This window comes from Gopherus evgoodei, chromosome 11, assembly GCF_007399415.2.
Source record: "Gopherus evgoodei ecotype Sinaloan lineage chromosome 11, rGopEvg1_v1.p, whole genome shotgun sequence".
NCBI classification, from domain to species: Eukaryota; Metazoa; Chordata; order Testudines; family Testudinidae; genus Gopherus; species Gopherus evgoodei.
This window is the reverse complement of record NC_044332.1, coordinates 47,025,750-47,052,919: the sequence shown is the minus strand read 5'-3', so window position 1 is coordinate 47,052,919 and position 27,170 is coordinate 47,025,750. Positions and strand designations below refer to the sequence as shown.

The 27,170-nt window shown below is 40.5% G+C and overlaps 1 protein-coding gene across 4 annotated transcripts in view; it reads left to right on the top strand.

Moving 5' to 3' along the window:
• The window catches only part of SLC4A10 (solute carrier family 4 member 10), a 247,848-nt gene that overhangs the window by 200,130 nt on the left and 20,548 nt on the right, over window positions 1-27,170 (top strand). For all 4 annotated transcript variants that reach the window (XM_030580419.1, XM_030580417.1, XM_030580416.1 and 1 more), the window contains exons 12-17: window positions 840-1,014; window positions 1,195-1,328; window positions 3,430-3,675; window positions 20,952-21,057; window positions 25,522-25,683; window positions 27,006-27,119. In XM_030580419.1, coding sequence (XP_030436279.1) covers window positions 840-1,014; window positions 1,195-1,328; window positions 3,430-3,675; window positions 20,952-21,057; window positions 25,522-25,683; window positions 27,006-27,119 — 937 coding nt within the window. The remainder of the gene's footprint in view (window positions 1-839; window positions 1,015-1,194; window positions 1,329-3,429; window positions 3,676-20,951; window positions 21,058-25,521; window positions 25,684-27,005; window positions 27,120-27,170) is intronic.

The window sequence follows — 27,170 nt, the reverse complement described above, 5'->3', positions numbered from 1 at the left end:
GGTTTTCCCCATGTGTGAACTATCATTTGATTTAAAGAACACAATGACATAAGATCAGGAACTAGGTTTATGTATGAGCCAATGCTATTTGAGAACTTTCTTTTGTTGTTTGCTCTGGGTTCCGTCTTCCTCAGGGCTGCTTTCTGGGTTGTCTTGAAGAGTGTGTGTACCGATGCCTCTTCATCACCACAGAAACTTAGCAGGGAACTGAATGAGTTATTTATGAAACGTGACTAGACACTATTTGGCCCAGAGACTGTGTGACTCTTACACCATTTATGAAAATGTAGTCTGCTGCTTCCTAGTACTGTACAAAACTCCTTACAGAGGGAAAGAACTCACTAGAAAGCTTCTTTTGAGAACAGATTTTAAATTGCAAATAGCCAGCGTATGCTAAGTACTACATATCTCTGTGAGTAGTTCCATCAATCTCAGTGGACTACTCATGGATCAAAGTAGTACTCAACATGAGTAAAGATGCTAGAGAAGTATTCTAAGGCAGTAGCAGGTGTCCGATGAAAAAGAGGAAGGATAGTTCATTGGTTTAGGGCACTAGCTCTGGGACGTGGGAGACCTGGGCGCAAGTTCCTGCTTCCTGTGTGACTCTTGGCAAGTCACTTGGTGTCTCTTGTTCCTCTCTGTGAAATGAGGATAATAGCGCTGCCCCACTTCACATCAGTTTTAGGAGAACAAATACTGTAAAGATTGTGAGGCACTGAGCTTGGGGGCGCGAGACTCAATTACCTTAGATTTCCCATGTACAAGTCTCATAATTCATCCCAGTGGTGAAAGAAAACAGAACTCTTTCTTTCTATCTTTATTTTTTCCCCTTTTCTTAGGTTTTTTGGGGGATTGATTTTAGATATCAAAAGAAAAGTTCCCTTCTTCTGGAGTGACTTCAGGGATGCTTTCAGTCTGCAGTGTCTAGCATCATTTTTATTTCTCTACTGTGCTTGTATGTCTCCTGTCATCACGTTTGGAGGTCTGCTGGGAGAAGCAACTGAAGGTCGTATAGTATGTGTTTTACTTTAATCTGAACTTTTAAAACATATTTGCCCTTTTAGGTTTGGGGTTAGAATTTTCTTAATATTACATATGTCGCCTTGAAAATGTTCTAGTCTGAAACTGCATTGTTACCCACAGTACTGGGACTCTGATAGAAAAGTTCAATCTTTTTTTTTTTTTCACATGTAGAGTGCAATCGAATCTTTGTTTGGAGCATCCATGACTGGAATAGCCTACTCTCTCTTTGGTGGACAGCCTCTTACTATACTAGGCAGCACAGGGCCAGTGCTGGTGTTTGAAAAGATATTATTTAAATTTTGCAAGTAAGTGAAGTAATTTTATTTAAATAAACTTTCAGAGGATATTTTTGATGTACAGGTGTGTATGTGGCTAAATCATCATTATAAATCCCCTGGCAGCATGCTGAAAATTTGCTTATGTATAATTTAAATTTGGTTGCCCTTTTGCTGTGTGACTTCATGAACTACATTTTAACTGATGAGAATCTATATAAAATTAGAAATATAACAAAGGGCACAATCCCATGTTAGTCCATAAGAGGTATCTACTCCTCCTGGCATAAAATGAGAAGTCAGGATTTTGGGAAACATTGCTCAGACTTTTAGAGGAACACTGGAAGATATCCGGTGACCAAAACAAAGGGGACTCTTAATGATAAAAGGTGGTTTTAATTTTTCACTTTAAAACTGTTCTGAAAGGAATCCAAACTCAGATTGGTATTAGATTGTATTCTGGATCAAAATGATTAAATTTAAATCTGATGAATGGGAACTACCCTATAAAATAAGACACACTTCATGGCTTTTTGGCATTTTATCATTCATAACAACATAGTCAGCAGTGTGAAGCTGAGAGGTACTGGATCTCCTAATCCATGGAATAAATGTGATATAACCTTTTCCCCTGCCCCCCGTCTCTTGAAAAAGAACTAAATAAAATGTAACCCAAACCTGCACTTATATGCTAACACACTGTAAGTAAGATCGCTCTGCCACAAAATGAGTGAAAATTGTGCCTACATTGTCAGCCAGTCGTGGTGGGTTCCTGAGATCCAGGGCCTAATGTGGGCAGATAGCTACTCGTCCTACACACTTCTTGCCATGAGTCCCATCTATTCAGTCTGCCTCATTTTTACAATTGGGACTTCTGAGACAGGAAGGCTTAATGGCAGAGCAAAACCTCCTGATCCTCCTGATGAGCAGGGCAGAGTGGGAGGCCCTGTCCATTCTCGAAGGTCATTCCATCTCATCTCCATGATGGGAAAAGACCTCCCAGCTCTTTGTGCAGATTAGCTGGGACCAAGATATATGTGGCCCTAGCTTGCTCCGTGTATTATTATGTACAGCCAGCACAAAGGGTTTTGCTCTAGTTTGTGGATGGACAGTGAGGGTCTATGTGAATGAGGCAAGACTTTGAGACTATTGTAACCACTGTCTTGCTGATCACAACAACTTATTGTCTTGCACTTTTGAAGTTGAAGAAAACAGGCAGATGTAGGGATCTATCACTTCTGCTGCCCACTCAGGATTAGAGTGCATCCAAAGTGTAATCCACGCCTTTGAGGGTGTATTCTCATACACAACTGCCTTTCATTGTCCCCTTTGGTAGCACACTCAGACCAGATGAGAATCTGGCTTGAAAACATCTGACTTCATTTCATGAAAGAAAAGAAATTCTGAATTAAAAGGGCCTTCACATTTCTTCACAACTTTCTCTTTTTTATTAAAAAAAAATTGTAATTGGGAAATCTTTAATGCACCTAGTTTGTTTTTGAATTAAACAGTGAGACAGGAAAAAAGAATTCTTGAATTAACTGGGAGCATTAATTACATTTTGATTGAGTTTTTCAGTAGAAAGGGATCTGGCCACTGCAAAATATAATTGAAATCCATGGCCTATTTTATAACTTGTGGTGTTCAATACTATTAAAAAGGGGGTAAATGAATAATATGACTATATCTACGTGGAATATCTCTAGTTCTTTATTTATAAAGGTGAAAACTGCATTCATACTATGCAGATTCCCTCCTTGGTGAGCTAACCAACATAGTACTTGACTGTCAGGACAGTATTATGTCCAGGGCCAATGGTGGCTTCAAGATGGACATTAATACACAATAGCATTCACAAAGTAGCAAGTTCTGCTCACACCTCTATTCCCAAATAGAGTTCTACAGTGTACTTTAGTGTTGTATTGGGCATTAGAGCTGGCTATATTCTTTACTTTTTGCAGATGGACAGCCTCCTTGGATTCAGTCTTTCTAGAGATGATTTTTGCGTTTGGCAGGTCAAGAGAGGATAGAAAAAATGCACATACCTGCACAGAGTGCATTTTTGTAGTATTTCCTCTTCTGTGCCTACAAATTAATGTTTTGACTCTGTAATTTTTCGTTTTTTTATTAGAGAATATGGGTTATCATACCTTTCTTTGAGAGCTAGCATTGGACTATGGACTGCAACTCTATGCATCATCCTTGTTGCAACTGATGCAAGCTCCCTAGTCTGTTACATTACCCGGTTTACTGAAGAAGCATTTGCTTCACTTATCTGCATCATTTTCATTTATGAGGCCTTAGAGAAGCTATTTCATCTCGGTGAGACGTATCCAATCAACATGCATAATGATTTGGAACTGCTGACTCAATACTCGTAAGTAAGATTTCGTTTGTTAACCGTGGTGTCGTTTTTCATAAGTTATATATTCCCTGTGAAGAATACGAATGGTGCACAGAAGGAAAAGCACTTTTATGCTTGAGACACATTGCTTGACATATAGCAACCTATAGATGTGATAGAATCAATCCAGTGTTTTTCAAAATTATAATTGCTGTATGTCCTGTAGGGGTCATTCCTCCTTTTGGTCCATATGATCATAATGGGAGCTAAGTGCATGTACTGGGTGGGAAATAACACCTGTTAGTGCCTGATTCTGCTGTGCGGAGGCTGCAGTGATGTAATGGTTTTAAAAAAAAGTGGATAAACTTACCTAAACTAAACTCCCATTCCCTAAATGAGAAGTGGGTAAACTCAGTTGACACTTGACTGCACTACTACTATGATACAGGCAGAACTACAGTTGATTTCAGTGAGATTTTTTGCCTTCATCAGAACTGGATGGGGTGGGACCCTTCTTTTATAATACATTTTGGCTTATAATGATTGTTTTCTTGAATTCTGTTTTCCTCCTCTCATCATTGTAAGGATATTTTTTAAAAGGGGGATATTGATTTACCTGGGGTAGGATTCTGCCATTGGTACACTGAGGTATACTGTCCCATTTCCTAGGAAGGCAAAACAAGACAATCATACACAGATTGGGAGAGAGAGAACAGCAAAGAGAAAATGTAGCTTCTGTCTCTGGTGTTGACACTCATTCTCAACCTTGCTGCTGGAGAAACACAGGCACAGCATGTGTTCTTATCAGCCACCCCAAGACCTGGCAAACTTGTACCAATGTTGAGCTGTTTAGGTCATTGCATTTAGCTGCCTTTATGGTCACAGACTTACAGCAGTGTTACAAAATACAGCGTCTTGGCTGGCTAAGATAGACTTTTATTAGACAGAAGGAGAAAGGAGAGGGATAGGAGAGAGAAGTAGTAAGGTGGAAGGAAAAGGACACACTGGGGGTGAGTGACAAAGCCTCATATCCCAGGTGGTGTTTTGGATTCAGATGGAGATGATAGAATTGGAGGTGGCAAAGTTCTCTTGGTCCCTCTCTCTGGCCCAGTCTGGTCAGCACATCTCTCAGGATTAAGATGAAGAAGGTCTGGGGTCCCAGGAGATGATGGATGTGGCAGCCATGATAGTGAAACTTGCTCCCTCCCCATCTTTCAGCCAGCCAGTGTCGCTGGTAACCATCTGTTCACCTGTGTTTTTCCCCCAAAGTATCTTTTTCAAGAACCCCAAAAGGAAGTGATAGGCAAAATAGCCCACTCCCTCGTTATTTTGTCCACCAAATGAGCCTAATTTCTGAGACATCAATTTTGGTTCACTGATTTCTGGTTCCACACTTTTCTTGCTTACCAAGCATGACCTTTTCACAGTCCTTGAGTTATATCAGTAGAGTTGCCCCTACCCCACACACCCTTTTTTGGACCAGTTCAGTCTTTGTCTCACTTTCGCACCTTTTTTTCCCCAACATTTATTGTTGTAGGCTATTGCAATATTCCGTGAACTTTCACTCCCTTCTCACAGCTGAGCTCACAGTTAGAGCACATTTATAGGCCCAGTTGTAACAGGAGAGGAAAACTCCCAAACTGATGATGGGAGGGTTTGGGAGTAGGGAAATCCTAAAGTATCAGTCAAGATTCCATCAGAAACCTGCCTGGTTACTGTCAGAATTTCATTTAAATTGACACAGTTCAGCGGAATGATTTGATTTTGGCAAATCAATGTTTTCCAACGGAAAAATGTTTCATCAGAAAATTTCCCACTAGCTCTAGCATTAATAATGAGACTGTTATTAGTTACTGTCAGATATGAAGTGCATTATTTTATAGGACATAATTTAGTTTATAAAAGTATTTCAAATAAAATGTTATTGCAATTTAAACTGTGATTTTTTCTGGGAAATTACATTCAGTGAAGATGTTTGCAATGTTGTAGCCGTGTTGGTCCCAGGATACTAGAGAGACAAGGTGGGTGAAGTAATGTATTGTACTGGACCAACTTTTATTGCTTGTCTTTTTCACCAACAGAAGTTGTTCCCCAGTGATCCCCTTGACTCTCATTCAGTGAAGTTTGTTTTCATTTAAAATATTTTTAAGTTTCTTGCCAGAGTAGCTCCAGGTACCTTCTCATGGACTTAATAACAGTTTGGATTGGAAGGATTAGAGTTGTCTAGTGCAGTGTGGTTAAAGTACAGGAATGGGAGCCAAGGCGTCTGGGTTCTATTCCTAGTTCTGTCACAGACATTTGTTTCCTTAAGCAAATCATTTCACCTCTTATATGCCTCATTTTATCTACCTATAAAAGCTGTAAAACAGATATTGTGAGACTTAATTAGTGTTAATAAATTTGATTACTATTTTGGTAACGTAATTTGAGATATTTGGATGTGAAATGTTATAGAACTGCAAAATATTAGTTTTAACATGAATGTAGTACAATTCTGCACCTAACATAGACAGGTCTCCCTGCCCTACATCCTACATTCTCCTTGTCATTTTAAATGGACACAGTCATCTTCACATCTCAGTCCTGAACTATTGTGCTGATGCATTCCAGAGCAAAAGCAGTTGCATTTCAGTAGTGAGTGAAATGATTCCTATGTGTAATTATACAAAGTGCTTTGAGATGAAAGGCACTATGCCCTAGTTTTGCACAGCTTTACTTTTCAGATTTTTACTGAATGGTTCATTACAGTAGTGTAGTATTAGTGCTCTATAATTTTCTTTGCAAGCACTTTATAGTTTATTAAAATAAATTTTAAAATAACACTTTTATATTGTATTTCTCTGTTGTCATTTTTACATATCTAATTTTGCCTTTCCTTACGGGGGTATAGTTGCCGTTTAAGGGAGGGCAGAATATGATCTCTGGACTACGGCACTAAGGGTCTGATCCTGAGAAATGAAATCAATGAGAGTGCAGGTGTTCAGAACCTCTCAATATCAGGTCTTGGTTACTGATTCTTCCTTGTGACGTTTAATAATGAGTTTTTTGAAATGGCTCTCTCAGCTGAAGAATCTTTACTTTATTGTTGCGTTCTGAAAGGTGCATGTGGACGAAGAGATTCAGAGAGTAAAGAAGTGAAGTAAGCTAGCAAGGACAGTTACTAAAAAATAAGAGCTTATGGATTCATTTATGTTATATGAGAACAAAAATAGTCTAATGAAAAAGGACAGAATCTAGTCGCATCCTGGGGCTGATGATGGCCAGTCTCCTCAGCAAGTGAAACATATCAAAAAGCATTCTCAGGCAGGAGAGCCTCTCCAGAAGTATATTTTTTTAATGGTTTTGTTGAACTCAGATGAACTTTCTGCGTCGGGAGAGAAACAGCAACACTAAGGTGAGGCCACCACGTTCTGTTCCAAGAGAGAATAACAGTGACTCAGTCAAACCTGGCATTTGCATTTTGAGTTGGAAAAAAAAACAAGACCAAGAAGCATTGGAACACATTTTTATGTGTTTTTTTCTCTGAAAATATAGATAGAGAGTCTGGAGCTGAGCACACATACACATACACACAGACCTGTGGCCCAGGACTGAAGTGTGACCCCCACCGCTTGGGGCTGACAGCTGGAGCCCCACTGCCTGGGGCTGAAGTTGCAGAGCTCATGTAAAATCAAAGAATCTGTGATCTCTGTGACCAACTTGTAGCCTTACTAATAAGTTATGATTTGATGTGTGTATATACTCTCTCATCATATTGTGCAAGTACTCTTCCTCTGTGGTACTTTAACCTAAAGAATAGACATGTGTTTACTGGCTTTTCTCCAGATTCACATTCAGACTATATATATGCACCAGGGATGAAATCCTGGCCCCACTGAAGTCCATAGGAGTTTTGACACTGACTTCAATGGGGTCAGGATTTCACCTTAAGGATCTGTATAGAGCATAATTTGTGTTTTTCGAGTATAAGTGTCGGGGGGCCAAGAGGGTTAAAAGGCTCAATATTTCTGGGCTTTTGGGGGTCAAAAGGAAAAGAGCTTTGGTGTTCTCATAATATTTCTGTTCATGAAAAGTTGAAATATTACATGAAGGCTCCAGACAGCAAGCAGACATTAAAAATATTTCTTGGGTTTACCTTAATCACACACTATTATTCAAGTTATTGTGGAAATACAATTAACAGCCTTCCTATGTACAGTAGAGCTGCATTAGTAGATATCTCTATATTTTAAGGGACAACATCAACATAACTCAACTGGTAATGGTGATATTTTAAAATTAAAATTGTGAATTATAATTACATACAGTCCTTAGAACACCCGATGTATTTGTGAGGGGGAACTGTTTATTAACTGTGCACCCTTGATGAATATCTATATGCTTTTTTTAGCTGCTTTACAATGCGTATAGAACTTGCAGGGCACTGACAGCAGGAAGAAGACTGCCAACTGAATTGTCATCATCCCCTCAAACTCTAGCTTTGGGACTTCCTGTCCTATAACATTAGCCAAACAGTGTCAGAATTTCTAAACACAACTCCCCAAAAGGCTTGTGTCTTTCAGATGTTTTCCAAATATCTGAACATCACTTCATTCTTTCAGGTGATGCTGTACTGACATTACATAACTATCAAGATCAAATGTCTGATGTCATATGTTCAATACTTATTTTTTCTCATTTTCATCTTTCTGGGCTTCTTTTCTTAGTTAATCACAAATTTCTTTCAGTTATGAAAAAGTACATTTATTTGCATTTTTACATTGTGTCTCACTTTGTGTAGGCCTAACTGGTATTTATACCCATATCTTCCACCTGTGTGCATGCCCTAGGATTATTTATGCCAGCTAGCCCCATTAATGTCAAACCCATTGGCTGACTCAATGCAGATGCCATATTAGTAGGACCACTGAATACTCCTCTCTACCAGGCAATGGGAAAGCTCTGTGACACTTCACAGTTTAACTGCCATACTCTCCAAATCTCATTCAAATTCTCTGCCCTTCAGATCCTCAGATCTTCTCTTGAAAACAGACCTTTCCCCGACCTCCTACCCTCCAGCCTGACATAGTTGGAAGTTTATAGTTTACTTAGGTTGAACAATTCTATTTTCAGGACTTGGATCCACATCTGTCCTTTTTCCTTTATCCTTACTGTTACTGGGGATGTCAATATCCATATCGACAATTTGCATCATACTGCCACTGCTTCAGGACATGCTGTGACATCGAGGAGTGCGCTTGCTGTGCCAAGGATTATACCCTTGAACAAATAATTACACTCTTCTTTTTCTGTCTATAACTCTATTACTACTTCATCAGCTATGACTTTGCTTTTCCTAATCCCTCATGTATGTATGTATTCTCTAAAACAGCTACATTCATTACTTTTCTGTCTCAAGTCTTCATTGGATGTTCCTACTACTACCTGATCCACATACCAATACCTGCAGCTAAATCCTTCTTCTGACTTTTGATGCAGTTTCATTCCACTGATCTCATACACAGTTCACTTATTCTCATACACAAATCACTTCCATAAACTGACGTTCTCACAGGTCTGGTGGGGCAAGGACGTGCTTTAAAGCACACTATTTACTAGAGCACTAGGAAAATCCGGGTTATCTACTGTCCCACATACTTATGCCAGTATAACTTTGAAGTGTAGACCAAGCCTGAATTTTTTCCCCAGTCAGCCGGACCATCCACCTGGACCTGTCTAGGAGAATGCCCCTTGATGGCTGCTCCATTTTGGGGCAGATCCATTTAGTGTCAATGAGTTGTAATCACTGGTCCAATAGCTCTTCCTCACTTCTAGGTGAGGGAATGTTGGAATTGTTTGATTTCCCTTCTAAGGGTATGTCTTTACTGCACAGTTAGCCTGGGATCTTGCCGAGTGTTGCCCTTAATTCCCCTCCTTTCTACATACAAAAACCTCTCACCCAAATTTAGTGATGCTCTCAACCTGGGTATCAAGTGCTGGTTTTACTCAGGCTGGCAATCCACCCACTTTGGATTGGACACAAGCTAAATCATTTGATGCTGATAGTTCTCCAGTGCCTGACCACTATTTCCCCTGTGTGCCCAGAAGGTCAGACAAGTTTACAAAGAATTGTAAAGTGACTTAGTTTGCTGCTACACAAAGAACCATGGGATGTACCCCTAGAAGTCCTAGTGACACACACAGGTGACTGCAGCACCAATAAGGACACAGTAACTTTGGTAGGGCTTTGCACTTTGGTTGCTCTCACCCAGGCTTGGCTAACTGGGTGCTCAGACCCAGGTGCCAATCACCCAGGGTCACGGTCACAGGTCATGGGCAATAAACAAAAATTCATGGCCTGTGACCTGTCCATGACTTGCACTATAAATACCCCTGACTAAATCTTAGTTGGGGGGTATGCTGCTCTAGGGGGTCCCGAGGGGACTGTTGCTTGGGCGTTCCCCTAGGGGGGCGATGCTGTTCTGGGGGCATCCAGGGGGCCCACTGCTCTGGGGGAGCCCTGGGCCAGCAGCACCAGCTGCTGGGGGCCACTGAGCAGCGGCTCCTATGGCGGCCCCCCCACTGCTGTTCCAGCCACCCCCAGGACTGCTGCCAGGTGCTGCCAAGCTGTGGCAGCTCCTCTTTCCCCAGGACCGCTGCTCGGGTGGGTCCCCAGTCAGCTGGCTGCAGGGCTGCCCAAATGGCTGGCTGCGGAGCTGCTCCAGCAGTGGCCAGTGTGGCTGTCCCTAGGGCCAGCTGCTTTGGTGGCCCTGGGGTCAGCCACACTGGCTGCTGCAGAAGTCACAGAGGTCGAGGAAAGTCACAGAATCCGTGACAGACATGGAGCCCTACTTAAGATCATAGTTCATTACACATACCATTCCTTTAGTTGGGAGTGCAAAGACCCAGTAATTTTAATTACCCATCTCTGTGACACACAACACTTTCTTCTGACTGTTGACTCTGCATAACTCCAACTGCACTACTCTTTCCTCCCCAAACACGGGGAGGAATTTGTTTCTCTGCATTTAACATTGGTTTACAAGTGGAAAAAGTTGTAATCACCTGAAAATGACAGCTGCATGTCAGGTATTTCATTTTCAGTCAGGTGTGAACCAAATTTCTTCAAACGTCTCAAAGACACATGGTGAGGTTTACTGATACATCTATAGCAGATATGGTTTAAAAACTTGTAATTAACTTACTTATCTTTTCTTATGCACTTGTCTTTTTAAGCAAAGTAGCATGTACAACTTTTTATGCTTGTACAACTTCAAAGTGGATTAAATGGTTTTCTTAAACATTCAACTTATTTGGACTCTGCAGTGTATACTATAAGTAAAAGAAATATTAGCTGAAAGGAATTTTTTGATAAATGAGTCAATGAAAATGGGAGGTAGACTGGAATGTCTCTTTGCACTTTGTCACTCACTCTGGCAGAGAACGAGGAAATGAGCCATGCAAACATCGCAGGATTTGAGGAGGGGTGTGTTTGAGACTTGCTTCTCTTGAGTCAGATGCAGCACTACCTATTTCCCTTTTCCCGGGGAAGCCTTCCAGCTAAAAATATCCTTGCTCTCCAGCTAAGCAAATAAACAAATAAACAAAAAAACTCCTTCCCTGTCAAGGTAGAAGATTGGGTGTTCTTCGTCTCTGACCATCTGCGATAGGGCAGCTCCCAATCCTACTTTAGATGCATCTGTCTGTAAAATGAATTCTATACACACAGGGTTACTGCAGAGGGCTGTCTGTAGATCCATGAATGGTTTCTCTGCGGCATCTGTCCACTTCACCATGTCTGGACCTCGGGCATTTATCAGGTCTGTTAAGGGACTCGCTCTAGTGGTGAAATGGGGAATAAATTGCCCGTAATAACCCCCTCCTCCCTCCAAAAAAAACTTTTAGAAGGAAAAGGGAGCTTTTTCACCAGCGTCTGACCGTGTTCCTCCATTCTTAGTTAAAATCAATACCAGGATCGTGGCCTGTCTTATATGGACCCCGTTACAGAAACTAACTATTGTCTCCAATGTTGTTAGCCGCTTTAATTAGCTCTATATTCCATTTACTTTTTCCTCTTGAAGGATTTTCGAAATAAGTTTTTAATTGTTAGCAAAGCCTTGGCTGTTCTTCTGTAATTAGCAGTGGCCGAACTTCAAAAGGATGAGAGATTCATTTCTATTTGGAAGCTTATCCAAAACTTATCTAGGGCATGTCAACTCTGGAGCTGGAAGTGTAATTTCCATCTTGGGTAGCTATCCTCATGCTAGCTCTGATTGAGCTAATGCACTAAAAACATCAGTGTAGCTTCAACTGCATGGGCAGTGGGATGGACTAGGGTCCCCAAGTACAATCCTGTCTGAAATCATAAATATATGCTCAGCTGACCCATCCTGGCATTTGTGCAGCTGCAGCTACACTGCTATTTTTAGTGTGCTAGCTCCATCATAGCTAGTGCATGTATGTCTACCCAAGATGGAAATTACACCTCCAGCTCCAGTGAAGACTCTAGCTGAATCTGCAAAGCTAAGCTGGAAAACTCAAGTTTTATTGTTAAATTTCCAACATTCCCTGCCTATGGTGGTGGAGAAGTTCTGGAACAGCCTTCCAAGGAGAGCAGTGGGGGCAAAAAAACCTAGCTGGCTTCAAGACTGAGTTTGATAAGTTATGCAGGAGGTGGTATGTTGAAACTGCCTACAATGGCATGTAGCTGATCTGTGACTGCTAGTAGCAAATATCTCCAATGGCTGGAGATGGGACACTAAATGGGGAGGGCTCTGAGTTACTACAGAGAATTCTTTTCCAGGTGTCTGGCTGTTGGGTCTTGCCTAAAAGCTCAGGGTCCAACTGATCATCATTTTGGGGGTCAGGAAGGAGTTTTCCACCCGGTTAGATTGGCAGAGATCCAGGGATTTTTTTGCTGCCTTCTGCATCATGGGACAATGGTTACTTGTAAGTTTAAACCAGTGTAAATTGTGGATTCTCTGTAACTTCAAGCCTTTAAATCATGATTTGAGGACTTCAGTAACTCAGCCAGAGGTTAGGGGTCTATTTCAGGAGTGAGTGGGTGAGGTTCTGTGGCCTGAAACATGCAGGAGGTCAGACTAGATGATCATGATGGTCCCTTCTGGCTTTAAAGTCTGAGTCTATGAGAAAGGTTGGCACTGTGTCCATGTGCTGAGTCTGGAAGCTTCTGGTTGTGGGGTGGGGGAGCTTGACTCAGTTTTTTTCTCTTCTTCCCTCCCTCTCTCAACTGCTTCAGGGCCCTTCCAGGTGTTTCTAGTGTACTGTGTGTATGTTTCTGTTCTCTTTCTTTGATGGTGGCATGAACTTGGCCTCAGAATGGTCACTGATTTTTGGCAAGCTGCCAAAATTTTTCTGAGGAAAAGAACTAAGAGAAAGGAAATGATGACTTTAACACTTTATCTCAGCCAAATCTGAATGGAATTTCACGGGAGAAAGAAAATGCATTTCTGTAACCAGAGCAGATTCCAAGTATCAAAGTTCTGCTGCAAACAATGGAGATCTGGCAGAATCTCAAAGAAAACTTTGCAAGAATCTTTAACGGAAAGTGTTAGGCAACTTAAATATAGGAGTCACTACCAGCCTCTCCTGTAATAAACTGCAGAAGTCAGTAATAGGAGTAATTAGGACAATCAGTTTCTAGCAAGTAGACACAAGTATTTGGATGTAACAATATTGTAAGTCATTCTAAAATCATTCCTGAAGTGTCACTTCTGCCAATCTACTTTTAAGAAGTGAATTAAAATTTAACAAAAGACAACAGCCTCAAAGAACTGAACCATCTGTTATTGAGTAACCACATGGTCTAAGTAATGTACCTCTTGTCCTGTTTTTCTCCCTATGCTTTTTGTTTACTAACCTCACTTGTTGCATCATATTTGGATTTTGGTCCTGATCTTGCAATGAGCTACATGCGGCAGGATCAATGCACTCACAGCCACCCTAGTGACTTCAGTGGGGACATATGTGGATGCAGGATTGGGGCCTTAGATTGTAACATCTTTAAAGCAGGGATTCAGAAATAATGAAAAATATTAATAGTCACAACAGTTCACTCAAAGGACAAATGTAAATTGTACCTTTAAAATGTTCTTCATTATACTGGTGTGCTGCAGTATGAATATTTTTTTCAGAAGTATTGCCTTGAAGAAATTAAAATGGCAACTCTGTAGGTCACATAAACATGTAATCTGTTTATGCGGTGTGCACATACTTTTTGGCCTGTTTCTTATTCCTGTGACCTTTTTGTACTTGTATTGTCCTTGGTGTTTATAAGTTGGCATGGCAATCCCTTCTCATTTCTCCCCACTCCTCCTCCTGCTGCTTTCTCCGATTTTCTTCACGTCTATCAAATGTTTCTTCTCGTGACTCCTATCTGGAGCACTGGTATGTGGGAAAACAACGTTTTAAATGAGGACACTGAATGTCAGGATAGGTTTCTTTGTTAAAAATGTAGTGCTTGTCCTACTTCTCCCTCAATTGTGTGAGTTTAAAATGCTAACAGGAGTTGAAGAGCAGAACAAAATAGGCATCTTAGGTGCAAGGAGTGCTGCTTTAAAAACAATGATCCAGTATTCTTAAGTATCTTAAACTGCTGCTTATCTTATCTTCAAATATGGGACACAAATTACTTCTTTGGTTGATATTTCTGGGTTCTTGGGACCTTAGGGTATATCTACACAGCATAGTAAGCCTGTGGGATCTGCACCTGGAGACTTGATATCTCCAAGCCTCCAGGAGTGTCCACCTTGCATTAGAAACCCAGGCCTCACAACCATCACAATTTCAGCTACTATGGGTTTATATCATCATATCCCTTGTTTTAATAACTTAATAGGGCCACTAACCAAAAATCCCTTCTGTTCATATATTAATAACAACAAACATGGTAGCAGAAACTTACCAGACTCTGGCTCCAGCACTTGCTCTGATACCACTCCTGCAGTCGGCTGCTCCCCAGGGCCATCCCCATACAGCTCCTCTGAGTATGACTGTAGGATGTGCTGCCAAGGCAATGGCAGCGTAACCTCTTCAGTTACCAGCCTCAGCACCAGGGTCACCTCTTGCCCTCATTCAACAGCGGGCTGTCCTCCAGTAGTGCTTGTGACTGGGGGTTATAAGGGTGCCAACCCTGCTCAGCCGATGGTGATGCAAAATGGTGGGCTCAGTGCTCACTACAGTACCCAGTCAAATTCCTCATAAAAAGGACAGAAAAATGGGGAATTCCCAGAGGTACTGTTAGAAGCTTTGACTTGGTGGTACTCTGTCTTCAGACACTCAATCTGCTCTTGTGTATTATTCTGCTCTCCAGTCAATCCCCAATGGTGGTAGCCCCTCAGATATAGCTTTGTAGACATAGCTGTTTTTTTCTGTTCTTGATCAAATTGAATGTCTTGCTCAACTCATGCCCAAGGTTAACCAGAATCCAGCTGTGTTCCTCTGATCAGGTAGCAATGTGCTTGGTGCAGGACTTCTTTGTGTTGGCCGTATTAATACACCTCTACCTCATATAACACTGTCCTCGGGAGCCAAAAAATCTTACCGTGTTATAGGTGAAACCATGTTATATTGAACTTGCTTTGATCCACTGGAGTGCACAGCCCTGCCCCGGAGCACTGTTTTACCACGTTATATCCGAATTCGTGTTATATTGGGTGGCTTTAAATCGAGGTAGCAGTGTATGTGTGAGGGTTGACTGTTTCCAGTTGAGCATAGAAATGAAGAGTTAAATGCTGAGCAGCGGTATTTGAACCACAAGGTTCCTTCTGTTTCCTGGGAAGCAAGTGTGGGAAATTATGGGATGGCCAGGCAGAGAAGCACAGGGATAGCGTTGACTGGTTCTTCAGACCCAAGGCTGGTGACTTGGATTTGAGTTGCATCCACACTGCAAAATGCCAAGGCTTTGACCCACATCACAGCAGGACTCAGGCTCTCACCCACCCCGCAGCATGGTCCATGGGCCAGAGTCCAGTGGGGTTCCTGGCCTGAACCAGACTGATCTGTGTGTGGATGGAAGGAGGGCTTGGGCCTAAACCTGAGTCAGCCCAGGCTTTTGTGCTTTGTAGACATAACCATAGACACTTTGTCTTTCTTTATTGTTTTTTTTTCCAAAAATGATGAGTTCATGTTGTTTCTTAACCAAATAATTCTCCACCAGAAGTTACTCAATTATTAACAGATTACATTGAATAATTTCAAAGTGATTTCTTGGCATAGTAGTATGCATATTACAATCTGTCTTGGTATTGACATGTACTTAAGAATTAGGAGTAGAAAATCCCACTCTTTGATTTATTTAAGAAGGCAAGTTCATGTCAATCTGGCATGTCCTATAAAGAGCATAGAAATCAGTGCCTGTACAGCATATCATGAAGACTAGTTTTGCACATACAGTGCTGCATGCATGCCAGCTTTAGATGTTTCAGTGTGTAAATTAAAGACACAGTTTATTTAGAGGCAAGTTCTCCTAGTTTTTATCTTGCAAAGTCCTGTGGCAATTGAAATCAGTAGAACTGCAGGGAATGTAAGTCAGAATAGAATTTAGCCTCTGATTTAGAGAGCTCTTCATTAGCACCATGGATATAAAACTGAGTTTGAATTAAATTAATGAATTATTTTAAATGATTTTTAATTTAAATGTTCATTCACTGTCCCTTGCAACACCTGCTGATCCTTCCTACTATAGAGTGACTGAACCCCTCCTAATTGTCTAATCCTCCAATGATTTCCCTCTTTTTCTGAAAATTACACTAACCTCAGCATCCAGTTCCTCCAGCTTCAACATGACAACTGTTTCCCTTTTCCCTCCACCTATGCCTCCCATCAGCCATAACTCTACCCTACCTACCATCCAACTAATCTCCCAGGTGCTACCCTCCCCTTCTCCCCATCTGCTGCTGCTTCTGTCTCTTTTTCTTGTATGGCATGTGCTCTTCTCAGTTTCTGATTGCTGACACCCTGCTCACTATCACCTCCTCTATTCTGGAAACCCTAGAGAGGTTCCCGCGTGGTCCACTCTTACCCCTCAATCACCCAGTTTTCAGGTGTTATGCAGTCTAAACCACATAATTTCTGAGGATTATGAAGACTTTACAAAGACCTTGGTTAGTTCTGTGGTGTATATTGATTTCTGGAGCCATGGATACAGTACATTCTAACAATCAGAGTTTAGTGACAATGAACATCCTCCATACAGAACATGTAGTACCATACTTCTAAACTCCCATTAGATCAAATCTGTTTTTACAGAGAGATGTTTCTCATCTTGGAAGGAGGTTGAGCTCACATCTCAGAACCATTTCTTTGTGAAAACTTTTAGATGAAGTGTCAGTGTAAAAAATGCCTCCCACATAGTAGAACTTCTTTTATGAACATTAACCCTTTATTGGCCATGATTGCAGACCATGGAGCTGCTGACAGTACGTGGACTCATTCTAGAAAGAGCCAGAGTCTCAGTTAACAAAGGGTTATCTTTTTGAATTATTGGAAATGATAACAAAATGAAGAACTGTTTTTCTATTTGTAGATTTCTGTTTTCCTGACTGACTTCTTGGTAGCTCAGCATTTATCTTTCCTTCCACAATCCCAAGAAACCAGATGCCTTGTCATTTCCTTACTCTGATACTTTAAACGTGTCTCGTCATATATGTAGTGTAGCTGTAGCCATATCATTAAAGAGACAAGGTGGGTGAGGCAAGGTAATATCTGAAGTTTGTCCAATAAAAGAGAAATGTGAGAACCCTTTGCATTTAGTTAAAGCATTGACCAAAGGCCAAGGATGCAAGAAGCAGCTATTTTGTCACTAGATTGGTTCTGCCAATAGAGATGCTAAGGTTTCACCATCTGATTTTTGTCAATAATGACACTTAAGGATTCACTACCATTAATACTGGCAGGCCTTCCCTTTTGTATTTTTGTCAGTGAAAATAACAATTTCTTCCTAGCAAATCATCCTGTATCTATTAGCATAACCAAAATGGCGGCTGAGGTGCTGACTTATTACTCTTTTCACAAAGGGCAGTAAAGAATATTATTTGGCAAATATGGTGTTTAAAACTATACTACATTACTTTACTTTATAAACATATTTGTAGAAGTGTTCATAGCACATTGCTCTTTGATTTGAACAAAGCAACTCTTCTTCAGGTCAGACAGTGTGTCTAAGGTGCTGAGTAGTTGGCAGCCATAAACCTTTATCTTTATAGCATTCTGTTATGAATCTTTGAACCTGCAATAGAGACAGTGAGTTATTACTTATTCCAACTTCGTGTGCACCATTTTATCACGCCACAGACAATATTCTGAGGAAGAGAAAAAAACATGACTGGCACACACTGCAATGTATTTTACTTCAGTCCTGAAGGCTTAGGTCACTATTACAAGGAAAAAAAGTAGTAATGAAATGGACTTGTTATTGCTGCTGTAATCCCCTTTACTTATTTTAATTTAAGATTTTAAAATTTAAAACCTCAGACTGTTAATAAAATGTCCCTGAACACAGTATTCCTGCTGACTAATAAATTTCACTAATAAATTCCTGCTGAATTATAGTCTGGAAAAGGCTCTCTGGTGTCACTACAAACACCTATCTGCTGGCTGCATAGCTCCCAAGAGGGTATATTTTCTCCAGAGCTGTAAGATCATTTGAAGAGGCATAGTGGAAATCTCATCTTTTACCACCAAGGGCTACTTCAATATTAAGCCAGAATTTTCTGAGGCATTCCCTTAAGCTATAATTACTGTATCCCCTGTAGCAGCATTTGTACAGTGATAGTCACAACAAACTGATATCTTTGAAAGAGTGAACATCTACTTTGGCTTTAATTCTGTGTATCTGGTAGAAAAGAAGAGTTTGATCCACTCACCAAGGATCTAATTCTGCTCCCACTTAAATCAGTGGCAAGACTCACATTGACTTTAATGGTGCAGGCTCAAGATTTGGTCTGTGTGGACTGTGCTTACACAAATATCCTACAGATAAATGGTCTACCTACCTCTAACAAACGTCTATGGAATTTAGTAAATGCTAGACTAGAGCTTCATGTCTCCCTGGGAAGGACTTGGTGATAATGCTGGTGAGAAGGGATCTATTTATATAGTGTTATACAATGTGACTGACCCAACCACAAAATACACCCAATATTTTCAGGTGTTTGATTTTTATTGTCAAAGGAGGCACCCTATATCACCCTGGCTACTGTAATCACAAAACTAATGGGCCATATCGCACTGTCTGGCCAATGTATGATCAGTACTGGACTTCAGGGCAGGAAGCTTCTGCCTCACTATGTTCACAGGAAATAGTAACTGGGAATAGACACGTGTATTATTACACAAAAAACATGTATTACCTTGCAATAATGTAGCTAATACATTGTCATGCATCAGCTTTATTATGCTACTTTAATCCAGTATTAATGTATGTGTTCTATTTATTTGTTCAATTATATTTTGAACCAAGTTCTGAACACATTTACTCTGCATTCAGGGTGTGATACAAAGCTCATTGAAGCCTGTTGAAAAATTCAAGTGACTTTGGATCAGGGCATCCATTTCTAAGTTTCTTTGTATGCTGTTGCCTTATTTTATGTTCCTTGTTCATGGGTTTTTATTTTTTTCATTGTTTGTTTCATTTGTAATAATATGATTTAATTTAAAGTAAAACCAAGGAGGTCTACAAAGAAAATATGTCTCTAAATGTTAAATGCAGGTGTGGGGTCACATCAGGGGTGAAAGTAACTTAAAGGACTTACCAGTACTCCGGAGTCCTGAGCAGGGGGCGAGGCCTTAACCAGAAGAGGCAGAGCCTTTAAATCCCCTGGTCCTTTAAATTAAGATTTAAAAGGCCCTGGGCTCTGGCTGCAGTAGCAGTGGCTGGGAGTGCCAGGCCTTTTACATCACCCCCAGAGCTACCAGCTGCAGATGCAGCTGGGAGCCCAGGGACTAGGGGGTGATTTAAAGGGCCCAGGGCTCCAGCTGCCGCTACCGCAGCAGAGCTCTGGGCCCTTTAAATCACCGATGGAGCCCCGGGGGCTCCCAGCTGCCGCCGCTACCCCAGACTCGGGCTCTGGTGGCTATTTAAAGGGCCCAGGGCTCTGGCTGCTGATGGGAGCCCCAAGTCCTTTAAATCACTATCCTGGGGAAGCCAGTCTGTTCCAGCACGACGTACAGGCTCTTGCTGGTACGCCATACTGGACCAGACCAGCTTACTTTCACCTCTGGGTCACGTGTATAGTACTTCAGTGGAAATCTACTTTGTGCTTTGCAGTATAGAGAGCTGCAGTTTTCATCTGCAGAACATAAAGTACTTTTTAAACCTGGATAAAAATTCTTATCCCTATTTAATGGATAGGAAACCAGCACAGAGAAGGTTAATGACTTGTCCAAATACTTACTGTGGTTCAGTGGCGGAGTCAAGATTTGAATATAGATCTAGTGACTCCCACTCTACGCTTAATATACCAGGCCACAGCTGCCCATGAAATGTTTAACACTAAGTGGGGCACAGCATTTTTTGCAGCTGTTATTGCTAGTTTTGTACTGTAGGTTTTAAGTATGTTGACTGAAGAATGCTGCAAGGAAAGATTTTTTTCCTTTCAGAATCTGCAAAGTACTGTACATACTGTTTAAGACTCCGCTGAGGAGGACTCCCACAGCTGCTTCAGATGCTTAAGACTTAATTTTGATTTTAAATTGCCTGTTTGGAGCATTGTCCTCCCACGCTGCCTCTGCCGCATTTCCTGTGTTCAAATACAAACTTTGAAATGAAACTTTAAGAGCAGCTGTGGAGGAGGGGGAAAATGGCAGATGCAGTGCGGCATGCCCTGGGGATAATGCAAAACCCTGACATTTGTCCTGCGGGTTTGTCAGGACAATTATAAAAGAGAGAGGTTAGAGTATGAGGAATGCATGACTCTAGAGCACAAAGCCATGAATAATAGGTCATCTCCATGCAGGAAACTTCAGAGAGATGGGCTTAATAGCACTGGCACATACTCAATAGCAAGTCAGTACTCTTAATGAAATCTGGAGTACATCAATAGAATAAAAAGAAAATTGTGTTACTGTGTATAATCAGTTACATGTGTTATGTACTATATATGCCCATGTACTTCACAGTGAAATATGCTCCTGCAGTACTGATAACTATTGATCTATATTCAGCTACATAACAAGAATTCACTGAATTAAATTGAACTAAAATTATATTAAAAAGTAGAGCACCATTTTTAATATACTAATGCCATAAGCGTAATAAAGATTTTGGATTTCGTAAGTAAATACGAAAAAATATGTCTTTATCTTTTCAGATGTAGTTGTGTGGAGCCACATAATCCTAGCAATAAGACCTTGCAATATTGGAATGACCACAATATCTCTGCATCGGACATACCTTGGGGAAACCTAACGGTGTCAGTAAGTGATAAATCCATGAACATGAATGTTACCTTTTCTGCTCTAGTCATATGAATAAATTATATTGCTCCAGCTATGATTGTATTGTTTAAATAAGGCACATACAGTACTTTGCTGAACAAAGGTTAATGTAGATTTTCTATCATTAATATTTTTAGAAATCTTTTGCTAGATTATTATATAATCTTTATTAGTACTGTGATGCAGCAGGGCCAGAGGGCAGCAGGAGAGTGATAGATAGGAGGTATATAAGCCCCAGGATGATTAAGGCCTTATTCCCTGTGGACTGAGGAGAGATTATTACAGGCTAATTAGAGCAGCTGAAGCCAATTAAGGCCCCAGAAGGAAGCTGGCTGGAGAGGTCACCTGGGGAGGCGCTGCTGCGCCTTGGAGGTGAGGTCTCGCCTGAGCCCTGCCATGACCCTGCTGCCTGCCCTCCCTCCAGCAGGGAGAGGGGCTGCTCCAGCGTGGCAGGGGTTGCCTGCGGGGCTGGGCCGACCTCTCCTCCCTGAGGAGGAGGGAAGGAGAGCTGACTGTAGTTTGCAAGAATACTGTTATTGGAGGATCAGAGTACCAGGGGAAGCAAATCCCTGCCCAAGCAGAGCAGGGGTCCTCCCCAGGCACAGAGGACTGAGAGAAACCGTGCCCAAGGAGAATGAGGGAAAGAAGCCCATGAAGCTGAAGGGGCTGGGACCCAGAGTAGAGGGCTGACCTGGGTCCCTTCCCCGCTTCCCTTCTCTTCCACAACAAGGCAATAGCAGAGCCGTCAACGCCCAAGAATAGGGGCAAGGGGCAACGCCCTGACCCATCACACCAAGGAAAAGCGTGGGACCCACCATGATAGTGTCGGCCATTTGACATAGTACATATTAAAGCAAGAATGTGCATCATTGTGCACTGCTTTAAAAAGTTTGTTTACATACTAACAGAGAAGTATGACTGACATTGTCTAAACACGTCAGATGACAACAATGAATTTGACCTAAATTCTACCAGATGGCAAAACCAAAGCTGCCTTGTCTAAAAAGAATCTATAAGCTTCATTTTCCCTAAAATACTCTTCCAGCTGCTCAGGCTATACTGACAGGGAAAGAGAATGTTGTTAACATCCCAGTTAGTTGCTAAAGGTCTATTTTACCCTTTCCTTTAATGTCAGCTATGTACTGTGTTACTATTGGACTTGTATAAACATTTCCTTGACATAAAAGAAAGCAAGCCACCATTCTACAGCACCTAATGCAAAATGTTTTATTCTTGAAAGGGCTTGTTTCACACACACACACACACACACACACACACACACACACACACACACACACACACACACACACACACACACACACACACACACACACACACACACAACATATTTGTTCCTGAACTATATATTTTTCTGGATAGGGTTGGAGCCAGGGAACCTTATACTTATTATTTTCCTTTCCCTCAGCTGCTTTTCAAGTTTGATTGTAAATGGCATATTTGAAAACAGGCTCTTTTTTTTTCTTGCAATATTTTCTTCTTTGTAAATGATCATTTAATTACAAAGCCAATGGCAATTCAATCTAGAAAGAGAGAAAGCTGGGACAGGCTCATGAGACTCACAAGACCAGGCCTGTGTGATTTTTTTCAATAGGCAGAGTCGTCATCATGGACATGTAGTCTTTCATCTTCATGAATTTCTTTTCAGAAAATTAGGCTGGGAGAAACCTTTCAAAAGCAAAACTTAGATTTGCCTTGGTTTATTAAACTAAAGTCTATAAATGTTAATTCAGTTGATATTATGTTCTTTCTACAGCATAGGTTTTCAACCCAGGAGTTGCCCCCCAATCCAAGGGAGTGACACAAAGATCTAAAGAGGTTCATAACCACCTTCTTTTTCTTTATGGATTGATGGGAGTGTGTGTGTAGGGGTTGACCCTGAAACTTCTTTGTGTTGTAACATGGGGTCACAATATGGAAAATGTTAAGAACCACAATTCTAAGGGATCCTGGCGATTTCAGCAAAGACCTGATAGCGTGAGCTCTCAGAATAACAAGAGAAGGTGTCTGCTATCACAGTGTTTCTCAGAGTATGTTTGTAGCTTAGACATAAAATAACTAATTCCATTTTAACAAATAAATGTTACTAAGCCCTAATGTGTTACATTAAGCAGCTGAAAAACTGCACACAGTGAAGGATTCAGGAATATATAAATCAGTTTCCCCTCAAAGATTTATGGTCAATAATCTAGTTTAAATTGGGAGCAGTGTGATTGAATGTTCCAATATCTCCCATGCCTGTCTAATAAATATCCTGATTTCCTGACAATTATATATTTATTCATCATTTGAAATTTCTTGATGTCATTCGCAAACCCTCCCTGGTGACAAAATATGCCAGTGAGAGCCTACAGTGATTTGTTCTGGTCACACACAGACAGCCCTGTATTTTCCACATATTAACTCTTGTTAGTGTTCCTGGTGGTAGATCTTATAAGTGTAATGCTTAACAAGGGCACAGGAGTCAAGTTTATCAGAAGAGCAAAGAAAGTGCATTTTGTTAACTGCACAAACACTTGGCTGAATCTGAGTCTGCTCAGATTTTTGCAATTCTCTAGTTTGCACTGGACCCACTTAGATTTTCATACAGGCATTAGTATAGTCAGTTCGTAAATTGATATATATTCTTACAGGATGAAATTCACCTTTGTGCACAGGCCATCATAAAGAGACCGTGCGCCTTGATTTAACTAGGGCAATTGTACTTTTTAATCTGGCCTCCCAAAATCCTGAGAACTACTTTTTGGGATGCCTGAAATGTCCTGTTTTTTCATTTCATCAATCAAAGTTTTCTGGTTTTTAACACCTACTGACTGTTTGTCCCAGATGTATTGCTATACTGATATATGTTTTGCACTCCCTTGTCTCACTCTCATCCCATACTAGGGTGTACTTCATGCCAATCATTCTTCAAAACCAAAACTTGTCATAAATTGTCCAGCCATGGTACTGCAATATGAATTTGATGAGTCAGTGACTCAGTGTAATTGATGAGAAAATTCTGCTCTGGCAGCATATAATGGGAAAGAATAGGTACCTAGCAGTTGTGATAGCCTCATTTCTCCTTCTCTCTGTGGTGACCAGAACCATAAAGAGGAGGAAAGTGTGGAACAGATAGTCCATGGGGGATGGGGCATAGTTCGTTCATTCGTTCTTTCTTAAATAGAACAGGTCAAAGAAGAGTGCCAACTAAGTAAAGGAATATAAGAAACATATAGAGCACTTGAGTATTCTATGACTCTAATAAATGTTGCCACAAAAATGCCCCAGTTTGTTATTTTGACAGTATGGTCTGTTACTTATTCACCGCACAAGTCTTCTCCCATAGTCAGGGTATTAGAGAATGGACCCCTCAATTCAAGTTACTCTGTTTCTTATATTCCTTTACTTAGTTAGTGAGCAGTGGGATTCCATGTTCTATAGTTCACGGCTTCATAGATTTCCCACATTTCTGTGCTCATTGTTTAGGATGCTGAAGACATCTGTATTTATGGCTGTCTGATAATCACTTGTTTAGATTTCTACTAGAGGTGTATCTGAAATGTAAGGTTCATATGTGAGATATAGCATACAGATTTGCTGCAACCTATCTTTTAAAACTAAATTGGTTAAAATTTGACAAATTCTGACACATCAGACTTTGAAGTGAAGCTGTTGCCTGAAATAAATGTTAATGTTTTGTTTGGCGTATTCCCTGAATTTTATCAGATCTTTTCGAGAAACAATCTTAGCTTTTCCTAAGCAAAGAAAATGTTGTGAAGTGTGCTGCCCCCTTCTGGTAAATACATTTTTTAGTTCCATTCTGGGATAATATGTAGGTCTGAATAGTTTTTCCTTCAAATTAAAGTTAAAACAAACAACTAAAGCTTGGAAATGCAACAAGAGTGGCACTTATCAGCGTATTTTCTTTCCTTTCTTAGCAGCCATGTGAAAATTAAACATTTAAAAAAATACAACCAAACTGTTTAAAAAAAAATACAAGTTTGTTTCAAATCATGGGAGAAGATTTATTTATCCAAACCAATTTGCTCATCCTTAATTGATATCACATAGTGATTATGTCATTAAATATCTCTAGGAAAAACTGTCAGTCATTGCTTAGTTTCTTTAGTGCTCTATGGCACAATATCTGAGTGTATGAGATGTTCTTCATTCTGAGATGGACAATTCTCATTTTCTAGCTTTCCATTTTTCTTCATAACATTACAGCTGATAAGTACAGTTTGTCCACACAATCTAGATATAAAGATTTGGGGGTTTAAATGAAAGAAGGTTAAATATCTCAAAATTAGTTTACTGTTGACAATATATTATATGATCTAATCTGTCATTTATTTAAGGGAGTAACTAATCACAGGAAAAAAATATATAACAGCATTTACTACAGCATTTTTCAAAACAATCCTGCTTTGTTCTTCCTGTTAGGAATGTGGGACGTTTCATGGGGAGTATGTTGGAAGAGCCTGTGGACATCATGGCCCTTACGTTCCAGATGTTCTCTTCTGGTCAGTCATCCTGTTCTTTTCTACAGTAACACTATCATCCACACTGAAGCAGTTCAAGACTAGCCGATATTTTCCAACAAAGGTACCTGCAATATACCTTTTTAATGCAAAAGTTTGTGTAAATCTTGTAGAAGTAGAAATCTCCACTGTTGCAGATTCAGTTTCTTGCTGCCCTTTATAATTTCTTGCTGGTGAAGTGCTGTAAGTTGTTGGGATTTTGTAGAGAAATTGTTTAATTATCTGGTTTTTGTTATTTTTCCTGTTTCCATCTTGATGTTTAAAACCAGAAAGTACTTCACAGCAAAATCTGACAAACAGAAACATCTTCAATCAGCCTTTAACACTGAAGAGTGACTCAGTAAGGGGTTTGGTCCTAACGGTTAAAAACTCAGCTCTCTTCAGAAAAAGGAATAATGATAAAAAATAGCTTGATGTCCTAAAGACAACACTACTCCCACTGCAAATTGTTCTTCCTTTAATATGGTGCTCTTTTACAAGTGATGTGTCCTTCTGCAATCCTGTTCATATTCTTTAAATATTTCCCACCCTGTGCATGTTATATTCTGTACCAAAGCTACTTATCTCCCACCAATCTAGATTCCTAGGGAGAGTTGCATTGTCTCCTGAGGCTGCTGCTGCTCCTTGCAAGAGTGCAGCGCATGCTCCCCTTTGAACCAACTTCTCTGGTTGGTGAGGAGGAAGGATGGAGCTATTACCATCCCCATCATGGGAGTGTGCGGACTGCCAGTGTGCCTGACCACAATGCAGATGGACAAGAATGGGTCCTTGTGCTCTTTCTCCATGTTGTGAAATTGAAACAGCACACGAGTGAGCACAATCTCTCCCTTGAGGAAAGTATTTGCTTAAGCCAGTGGTTCTCAACCCAGGGTACGTGTACCTCTGGGGATACGCAGATGGGGATACGTGTACCCAGGGGGTACATCAACTCATCTAGATATTTGCCTAGTTTACAACAAAAAATGCACTAGTGAAGTCAGTACAAACTAAAATTTCATACAGACAATGACTTGTTTATACTGCTGTAAATACACTACTGTACACTGAAATGTAAGTACAGTAGTTATATTCCAATTCATTTGTTTTATAATTATATGGTAAAAATGAGAAAATAAGCAATTTTTCAGTAAAGGTGTGCTGTGACACTTCAGTATTTTTATGTCTGATTTTTGTAAGCAAGTGGTTTTTAAGTGAGGTGAAACTTGGGAGGGTAGACAAGACAAACCAGACTCCTGAAAGGGGTACAGGAGCCTGGAAAGGTTGAGAGCCGCTGTCTTAAGCCATAAAAGGAATTAAGTTTAAGCTCTTGTATTTGCTTTCTCAAATCCCATGTGGTTATTTTTGGTATTTCCCTGCTGGAAATGACATTTGTCTCAATATTTTTAGGTGCGATCTATAGTCAGTGACTTCGCTGTCTTTCTCACTATTATGTCCATGGTTTTAATTGACTACGCACTGGGGATTCCATCTCCAAAGCTTCAGGTTCCAAATGCATTCAAGGTAATTCATTAATAAACTGTACTGTTGTATTACATCACTAAAATACTTTGC